The 10,347-nt window shown below is 44.8% G+C and overlaps 1 protein-coding gene across 1 annotated transcript; it reads left to right on the forward strand.

The window, feature by feature from the left end:
• Positions 1-1,431: 1,431 nt before the first annotated feature.
• LOC308374491 (uncharacterized protein) lies at positions 1,432-9,792 on the forward strand (the record flags this gene model as incomplete). Its single annotated transcript, XM_080850272.1, has 8 exons — positions 1,432-1,534; positions 2,787-2,924; positions 3,950-3,993; positions 4,122-4,266; positions 4,522-4,632; positions 5,029-7,632; positions 8,008-9,267; positions 9,544-9,792. 8 exons carry the CDS (start codon positions 1,432-1,434, stop codon positions 9,552-9,554), a joined length of 4,416 nt encoding a protein of 1,471 aa, XP_080706398.1. The 3' UTR covers positions 9,555-9,792.
• Positions 9,793-10,347: the final 555 nt, after the last annotated feature.

Raw genomic sequence — 10,347 nt, forward strand, 5'->3', positions numbered from 1 at the left:
TGAAGGAGGCTGTCTGGCACTCTCTTTGTTTCTGTCAGATTTGCTGGAGTGGTGAGAGAATCAGGAATTGTGACGGGAATTGTGCTGCCATATTGAAATCTAGATTGCAGGCGTTCGATTCCACGTCCACGTGACTGTACACAGCTATTAATCACAGCTTGGCCAAAGACAGGAAAAAGAGTAAACAAACCGACACCTTTCTTCCCACGTTGAGTTCCACAATATAGGATTGTTCACAGTAATGTGGTTGGGCAATGTGTTTGAGTAACACACCTGAAAGTTTGACTGATGGTTCAGATCAGCTCCTGTGTGCCACCTAGTGGCAAGGAAGACTATCAGAAATTAGATAAATGCTTTTTAAAACTGAAAAGAGATCCGTTAGTCAGTTAGCCCAGATATATTTGTTGTTGTTGTTGTTCAATCTTCAAATATGACGACAACCCTTACCAGAACCTAAACGACCCTTAAAACGAGGGGTCTCTCAGCAGGGGTAATCCCCACAGCATTCCAGTAGAGACTAATCTGAGGTTGATTTACGAGTCAGAGGTCATCTTTAAATATGAGGGCAGAGAATGATGAATTAAAATGAGACGTGTGTGTGTGTGTGTGTGTGTGTGTGTGTGTGTGTGTGTGTGTGTGTGTGTGCGCGCGCATTCGGTGGATTAAAGAGAGAATGTAGGTGATGATGACATGATGGGGGGGGGGGGGGGGGGTGTCAGTCAAGATGGGCTCTGTGTGTGTGTGTGTGTGTGTGTGTGTGGGGGGGGGGGGGGGGGGGGGGGGTTCAGTCAAGATGGGCTCTCTGTGTGTGTGTGCGTGTGCCAGTCCAGTTGGGCTCTGTGTGTGTGTCTGATAGGGAGGGGGAAGCGGGGCATGAAGGATGGAGGGGGTTCATGTGTTAGTGGGGGAAAGGGGGGCTAATCATGTTTAGATTGTGGTAGCAGGGTTTAAGCCCCTCTCTGTGTGTGTGTGTGTGTGTGTGTGTGTGTGTGTGTGTGTGTGTGTGAGAGAGATGAGCAGAATCAAGCAAGAGTGGATTAGCGGCAGAGGCCACATTATGACGGCTGGTTTGGTTGGTCCTGTCTGCATGGATACAGCGGTGTCAACAACAAAAACAATAACAACAACATCAGCTGCCAAAGCAACAAAAACAGAAACATCTGCAGCAGTACGTCATCTCATCTCTCCAAACCGCAGATTTTTAATGATACGTGTCCGGATCTGTAATCACTTTTATTAGTGAAGGGGCTTTGTGAAGCTGCGTTTAAGTGGATTGTGCTCCGTGAAGATATACCTTCACGTTTTCTCGGAAGACAAGATCTCTTTTGTGCTTTGCCTTTTTTCCTTTCGGATTTATTACGGTTTTTTTTTAAGCTCCAGTGCAGAAATGTGTTTTGTTCTTTAGACAGAGACCGCATTGTAGTTTAAAACATGGTTGTTCCTCTGCGTAATGACGTGTTTTGTTTACGGGCGATCTTTGGAAAGAAAAGTACAAGGAACAAAGAAGTCAACTGGTTTCCTGCTTCAAGAAGATGTGAGTTTTCACAGATACCCCTGGATGAACAGGGCAGGACAGAGGATGGCGTTAACAGAGATATAATCATTCTATTTACAGTATTGTTTTATTGATTGATTTATTGATTGATTGGTTGATTGATTGTCAGTATTTAGTCGACTGTTTCTGCATATTTGATGGGGCTTGATACTGGTTTCCATGAATGCTGCTTCAACATTAATGCAGTGATATCATATTGATATCGGAATTGTCATTATTTAATTATAACAGTTTTATATAATATGCCAATTTATACCACCATTAGTTTGTGCAGGTTCACGTTTGATGTTATAAGTTTCATATTACTCTAGTAAGTTAGAAACGCTGAATAAGTCCTGGCTTTATCAGCCATATTTTTAGCATAATGTTAAATAAGTTCTGTCATACTTGTTAGGGGTTTGTTGGTTAATGCCTTTGTTGGTGGTAACCAGGGCTGGTAGAAACTCCGGCTTAACCAGATTTAGCACATTGTGCTGTTTACTTTGCTTTCACTGGATACAAGGAGGTTTAGACTCGATTAAGCCTAACTTACTAACTGCATACTCGTATGGGTGAATCCATTACATAAGAAGGCGGTTGCATGACTCCAACAGGATAAACTGGTGCCTCCTATACACTAGACTTAGGTCATAGAATGTGGTTTGTGACAAATGACAGATTAGACTTTTTTTCAGCTGTTGCGACAGGGTTTGACAAGGGTCAATGAGTATGACAGAGGTGTGCACAAATATTCGATTATCTGGATAACAGTTTGCAACTATTAAAATATTAATATCCCTATTTGGTAATTACATACATGTTTATAATCATGGTAAATTATGAGATACAATGTTCAAATAATTCTATTGTTCATGAGGCAAGGAGATGATATGCATACTCACAATAATTTGGTATTCATTTGTGTTGTGAGATGCATCCTTACACTAAAGGATTTATCTGCTAAGGCAATACATCTTTACTGAAGCCTTATGTCCACCCTTTGCAAATAACTAAATAACGGTTCAAATACAGTGTCAGAGATTTGCCTATCAAATAAAGTGATATGTACACTGCTACTCACAACCATAAAGTCCTATGAAGGGTTTGCGGCACTGAAACATGTGTTGTCTCGGTAGGAAACTGATCAATTTGCGAAATGAGCTGATCGATGAGTTTCCAGTCTTTACCCTGTTATGAACGATCAATAATAATAATAACGATGTATTGAATTATACCCCTTTTTCTTACACAGCTTCCAAAGAAGAGGATGACCGAGTCTTGGTTCCCCAAATCTTCCAAGAAAATGTGTTTATCGAGTCCAACCGGCACAAGTACGTGGAGGACCTCCACACTGAGGCCCTTGAGGGGCTTAAGCTGATGCAGCAGGAAGGTGAGTCCTTTTTACACTTAGGGCCCGTCCACAAGCCCTACATGTACGTAGCCGTGGCCCTGGAGATAGATAGATAGATAGATAGATAGATACTTTATTAATCCCGAAGGAAATTAAGGTCATCCAGTAGCTTATACACTTAACTCACAAACATACATACATGGATCACAATAAAAAAACAATACACATAGGGAGAACATGTACACAGGGAGTGGGGTATTTACAGGTACAGGATAGGTGTCAAGTGTTTTTACACTTAGGGCCTGTCCACACGGAAACGGGATTGCCCCAAACGGAAACAGGCAAAAAAAATTGTCGGATCTGCCTTTCGTCCACACGAACACGGCGTCTTGGGTCCCTAAATCCGGAACTTTTTGGATCCAGGCTCCAGAGTGGATACATTTCTAAGGGGCTATGAGTTCAGAGCAAAAGCAAATGTGGTCTTGGTGAATTGGTAAAGTCTAGGTTGACTGTTAAAGCAGGACTTTGCAACGATCAGCCACTTTACACAACTAGTTTTGGTGTCATCTCCAAATTAATTTTGATGGTATGTAACTATGATAAAGTCAAAGTCAAAGTCAAAGTGTGTTTATTGTTGCATGTACCAAATTGCTTCAGCACAGCAAAATTCTTACGACTTGGCCAGCATCATCATCTACGCAGTAGACGTCATACAGATAACATATACCAAAAAATAACATAAAACTCTATAACAATAAAACATATAACATGTAACATTAACATACACCAATTTAAAAAACAATATATAGCTATGTAACACTAACAATAAAACATGTAACATTAACATTCAACAATTAAGAGTAGAAATATGACCGACAATTACATGTGTCGTTCCCATTAGCCATCCAGGATATGCACTATGTAGGTCTGTGTTCAGGTCTGGAATACCCTGCTTTAAATACAAATAAAAGTATTGCGTTAATTCTGTGAAACTTTCCAATAGATTGACCAGTAGATTTTCTCCTTTTGGGAATTCTAAGGTGTTTTCCTTTCCCTTGTTACAGAAAACCAGATGGACACTGACTATCAAGATGACCAAAGCGTAATTGTAAGTATGGACATCATACCTCTTCTGTCTGTAAAATTCTCTTTTCTAGAAATCATAATATAGTTTAGTGAATGACTGTGAACTCTAACATGCCTCTTTTATTTCGTGGGGATTGTTCCCTTGGGCAGAGTGGCGTGACGTCTCAGAATGAGCGAGGCAGCTGCAGTGAGAGGAGAAGATCGATCGGATCTGAGAGCACAGTGACGACTGACACCATGTCAACAGTCTCCAACATCTCATCAAGATCCACTCGATCAGCACTCTCTCGCCAAGGTAACCTCTAAAATCAGTGAGAGACTTGGATCACTCCAAAGCTCTCTAACATCCTCCTGCACAGAAACAGTGGCTGAGCTGTATGCGTTATAACGGTTGTTTGAAAAAATTTTCAAAGGACAAAAATAATTTAGATGTCTATTCAAAACTGTGGAGGTCGTTGTGAAATCAAGTAAGAAAAAAAAAAAAAGTGAACATTTGCTTTAATTGATTTCTGTGTAATAACAAATAAAATGTTTTCAATGGTCCTCCCAGGGTCCACATTCACACCCCTTAACCAAGGGAAGAAGGAGAGGACCAAGGGACGGAGGAGACACAGGCGGACCACAGTGATGGGCATACCCCGGCACGTCCAGAAAGAGCTAGGTAGGCTTACCAGTGTGGCACAGTATACCAGTATAGGTAGGCCTACTATTGTGGCTCAGTATACCAGTATAGGTAGGCCTACCAGTGTTGCTCAGTATACCAGTATAGGTATGCCTACTAGTGTGGCACAGTATACCAGTATAGGTAGGCCTACCAGTGTGGTACAGTATACCAGTATAGGTATGCCTACCAGTGTGGCTCAGTATACCAGTATAGGTAGGCCTACCAGTGTGGTACAGTATACCAGTATAGGTAGGTCTACCAATGTGGCTCAGTATACCAGTACTGAAAAAGTATTGTACAGTTTTAAAAACACTACAATACCAAATCGATATTTTTTTAATGCAAATGGCTATTTGATCTGGCTAATATGAATCTATCCTTCTCTCTCTGAAGGGCTGGACCGAGCTGCTTGGACAGCATATCAGAGATCACAGGAACCAGTCCCCAGTGACGACATCACGGGCACCGCACCAGCTGTTCATGGACCTGTGTTGGCCCCTAAGCAGACCAGCAGAGGGCAGCAGAGGGCACCAAGCCACCTACGGCCAAGGTCTAAAGATGACCTGGCGCTCATCCAGGTACCCCAGGGCACCTCAGGCCAGAGGCCCATGTCATTGGCTGTGCCGTGGGCGACCACAGCAGAGGCAGGTGGCCTCCTTCAGCACCCGCCCAGCCCTGTGATGTACATCTCCCCGCAGGGCACGTACATGTCCAAGATCATCCCCAACGCAGTGCTGCCCCCCTCCGTGGACGTGGTGGAGTTCAACCGCAATCGGAGTCGCCAAAGCGTGCGCACGGTCAGCAAGTGCAGCCTGGCGTCTGCCAGCCCGGCTCCTTCCCGTGCCTCTTCTTGCGCCTCCTCGCGTGCCTCCTCCCGACGCTCCACCCTCTGCTCCGAGAGCTCCGGCTGGGGCCGCTCCGCACTCTGCTCCGAGAGCTCCGGCTGGAGCCAGTCCGAGAGCTCCGGATGGAGCCGCTCCAACTCCTCCGAGACGTTGGTATCGGACTCCTCCACCATCTCTAGCACCGGCACGACACGTGCTTCCAGCAGTGGGAAAGAGAGCGTCGTGATGGCCAGGCCAGTCAAGGCAAACGCCAGACCCAACGGCCAGGTGAAAGTGGTGCAGGAGCGGGATCAAGCCACTGGTCAGTTCTCACGGAGCTTGTCTGTGATGAAAAGGGCCAAGAAACCACCACCCCCGAGTCGATCCTACTCCCTGCACAAGGACAAGATGAAGCGCCGTTCAAGGGACTTGGCTGAGGCGAAGATAGATTTGTCAGGAGTGACGCCTAAAGGTGGGAGGGAGAGGGCTTCCGGAGGAAGTCCGGGATACTCGGCTGACGAGTCTGCGGTGGAGGAGTCGTTTAGCTCTGGGGCCACTAGCCCCCCCAACCCTCAACAGCAGGCAAATGGAGATTCTGCTGCTACTTCTATTCACTCTTCACCTCCGAGCATTCAGCATTCAATTGAGACTGCACTCAAGAGAACTTTGTCTCCCTCCAGTGGTTATTCAAGTCACAATGGAACCCCAAACACCAAAGAGGCCCATCTACACTCTACAGGAGACCAGACATCTGTCAAGAGTGAGCTGACTGGTGTGTCCTCCAGCTACACTAAACCTGCTGTCATGGCCCTGAAGGCTCTGTTTGAAATTCCACAATCACCCAAAGTAACAGCACCCCCACCTCCCCCTCCAGAGACCTGGGCTCACAACCAACGCACCTTTGTTCTCCTGTGTGGCCCTGGACCAGAGAACATCAAGTTTGCGACTCCCCCCAAAAGACTGCAGGCACAGCATGGGAAAGGGGAGGTTCCCTCTGCTGAAATTCCCTCAAGTTTATCAGTCGAACAACAACAACAACAACAACAATGGCAATACACTACCACAGCTATGGCAGAGCAGGACTCTCCCTTGGTCAACAAAAGGCCTAGTCCATCACCACATAACCGAAACGTCATGCAAGAGCTACAGAAAGTCCAGCAAAGTCCGACAATGAATAGGACACTGATGAAGCTTCCAGCGGACAAGAAGGACCAGTCTCAGATGGCATCCTCGGAGAAACAAGCTGATGCCCCAACAGGTCCACCGCTTTCTCCCCCACTTCCTCCCCCTCCCCCTCCGCTAGAGATGCTCCAGGACTGCGCTTTGACCCCGCTGGATGAGTTGGATCTACCACCTCCCCCACCTCTCTTCTCACCTCTGCCACCTAATACACCTACGAGAACATTCCAGGGAATGCTGCAAGGGATCCCTCCTCCTCCTCAGCAACCTCCACCGCCTCCACCTCAGCAACCTCCACCGCCTCCACCTCAACAGCCTCCACCTCCTCCACCAGAGGCAGTACCACCACCTCCTCCACCAATGGCAGTGCCCACACCTCCTCCACCAATGGCAGTGCCCACACCTCCTCCACAAGTGGCTGTGCCCCCACCTCCTCCACCAGTGGCAGTGCCCCCACCCAAGAAAGACGTGTCTTCTGCCCCACAGGCTCATGCCCAGCCTAACATCCCTAACGCGCCCCCGCTGCTAGTTAACTTCAATACACAATCTATTTCAGTGACCGCAAAAAACCTGAGAAAAGTTCAGCCTCCACAGAAAAAGGACCCTCCCACAACTAATGACGACTCTCCTGTAGTCACCCCATCAATCTTGCAAAAGGTGAGACTTAGGTCTATAAGATCCACCCCCAAACCAGTGCAAAGCGTCACTGAGGTAGTGGCTGTTGAACAAATACCTGCAACAATTCAAGTTGCACCACCAAAACCAATTAGGAGATCACTGCTTTTGGCAGAACCACCACCTGATGTTGCCGCTCTCATTGCAACTGAACCAAAGTCTCTACCAGACGCGACTGAACAAATGTCTAAACCCGAAGCTACTCCCAAGAATTCTGAATCAGAAACAACATTGTTGAAATCTCAATCAGAACAACCTGTTGTAACCTCTCAACTTCCAGATTCAACAATTCCAGATTCACAACCGAGTACAACAGAAGGTACTGAATTGAAATCACAGCCAGAATCTACTGAATCGAAATCACTGCCCGAATCTACTGAATTGAAATCACTGCCCGAACCTACTGTCTCAATGCCTCAACCAGAACCAAGTGAACTAGCATCTCAACCAGAGCTAACAATTCCAGATTCTAAACCAGAACAATCAGATTCTAAACCAAAACAATCAGATTCTAAACCGGAACAATCTGATTCTAAACCAGAACAATCAGATACTCAATTAGAACAGTCTATATCCATACCTGGCTCACAACCTGCTATAAAATGTGAACCAGTACCTACTGGTTTAAATTCTGAACCAGCACCAACTGGTTTAAATTCTGAACCAGCACCTTGTGGTTTAAATTCTGAACCAGCACCAACTGGTTTAAATTCTGAACCAGCACCAACTGGTTTAAATTCTGAACCAGAACAAGCTGAATCAAAGCCAGACCTGGATTCAGAGGCTTTAATAACTGAACCAGAACAAAGAACAGAAATGGCTCCACCAGAGCCACATGTAGTGGTCTCCCAGTTAGGACCTGCCATTTCAAAAACTGAAAAGACAGAACATGAAACTTCAGAATTGGCTACAGAACTAGTGGCTGCAAATTCTGAAGCACTACAAGCTGTATTCGAGTCCAAACCAGAGGCAGAAGCTACAGTGACACAAACAGAACAAACTGTCTCACTGTCTGAAATAGACTCTGTTGTTTCAAAATCGGAACCAGAACAAACTTCAGTTACAACTCCGTTACAGCCAAGTGTACCACCTTCAATATCAGAACCTATCACTTCAAAATCTGATCCCGAGTCCAGTTTGTCAGTGGCAGGACAGACTATATTGAAGTCTGACGTTGGACCAACTTTCTCAACTGATGCACCTGAACCAGAGTCTAAACCAGAAACAACTTTATTGTCTTCGAAATCAGAACCAGAGCCAGCAGTTTCACAGTCTGAACCAGAATCAGTTGTGTCAAAGGGATTACCGGCAACAACAGAGACTGAGCCTGAACCTGAACCAGCAGTCTCAAAATCTGAATCGATATCCACTGCTGCAGTGTCAACAACAACAACAACAGCCTCTAAGTCTCAGCCAACAATTACAGTTTCGACATCTCAGGCAGTCAGCGCTGCGCAAAAAACCCAAACAAACACACCCACTTCACCAAACAAGTCCCCATCCGTCAAATCTCCTGCAGGCTCAGTCGCACCTTCCACGAGAATGCAGGAAGCCATTCGCCAGAGAGCAGCAGCGAGGGCGGCCAGCGATGGCTCTGCCAAGCGCCTCAGCCTGCATTCCCCGCCCGCCACAGCAGGGGGCAGTCCTCTCAAGTCTCCCACCAGCACGGCCAGCTTCATTTTCTCCAAGAGCAACAAGAAGGTGGTCATTGAAACTTCTACATCCCCAGAGGTCCAGTCCAGCATTAGGAGGACTCTGCAAGCGGAGATGGCAGCTGTGCCTAAGCCGGGTGATGGGCAAAAGATGTCTGTCAAGGTCCCCCCACCCGTTGCTAGCAAGCCTAGAGCCAAAATGCAGAGTCAAAGAAATGGATTGCCCAATCCGTCCGCTGAAGAAGCTGTTGCGACAGAAGTGCAAACTGCTGGCCAGGGTGCACAGTCCGAGGACACGAGAAGTAAGACACAGTAATTTAATTATTTTTCATAATGGATAACACAAGCCTGGTTTGTTTAAATCTCACATAAAATTAAACAATGGTAAGCCTTTGTCAGAGGCAGCTGTAGACTGACATGCAACATGGAAATGTCATGTTTTTAAGTGTATTTGGATTTGACATACATAAAAAGAAAATTGCAGTGTTTTTTCTTTTTGCATCTATTGTGTTTAGACATGAGTGTCTTATCTGTTTTGACAACTGGAATAATTTAATTTCTTTTTTTTTAATCTGTAGATACAGCATGAGGACTTGTCAGAGACCTGCCCACCCCTATTATCTGACCAGGCAACAATCATCCAATTAAAAGCCGGGCATCAGTTTTATGCTATGCATATCATTTAAATAGTTGCTAGGATACAAGATGTTTTCAGTTTGCTTTTGTAATGGTTTAAGTACTTTGGCTCTTCTGTCCATCGTTACACCCAAAAAAGCTGGACTACTACAAGCTGCCAAGAGTTACATCTCGATAATTTTGAGAGAAAAGTGCTGTCAAGTTGAAAAAGTTTGTTCTCTTCCAGTATATGTATTATCTATATATTAAATTCAAATGTTTCTTTAATATATAAAGAGTCACTTTTAAGAATATGCACTATACTCTCTACATTAATTGTACACACAATTGAATATTTTTGTTGAAGTTGCAAGTTGTTAACAAAAAAAGTAAAATGATCATAACATAAGTTATTTTCTTTTCCATGTCCAAAACTACCCTACGGATAGAACTTTTTCTGTTGCATTACTGTTTGTCGTTTCTCCTTCATTAGTGTTCTAATAGTTCAGTGTCTGAATTAAATTACAAAGCCGACGTTTTATGAGAGTAGGCCACTTTGGATGCAGTTATTTTATGTTCTGATTTATGTTAAAGGTCAAACTGTTTTTGAAATGATTTCACAACTGTCAAACCTGTTAAATGAGCGTTCTCTTGTTCTAAATATGTAAAATGTTTGAGTTGATGGAGGAGTATTGCTCATCACAATAAAATGTATACATGTCAAATGTGCATGGTGACTCATTTAAGTGGCTGAATAGTCCTAGACT

This window comes from Sprattus sprattus (genome assembly GCF_963457725.1).
Source record: "Sprattus sprattus genome assembly, chromosome: 13".
Taxonomy (NCBI): Eukaryota; Metazoa; Chordata; class Actinopteri; order Clupeiformes; family Clupeidae; genus Sprattus; species Sprattus sprattus.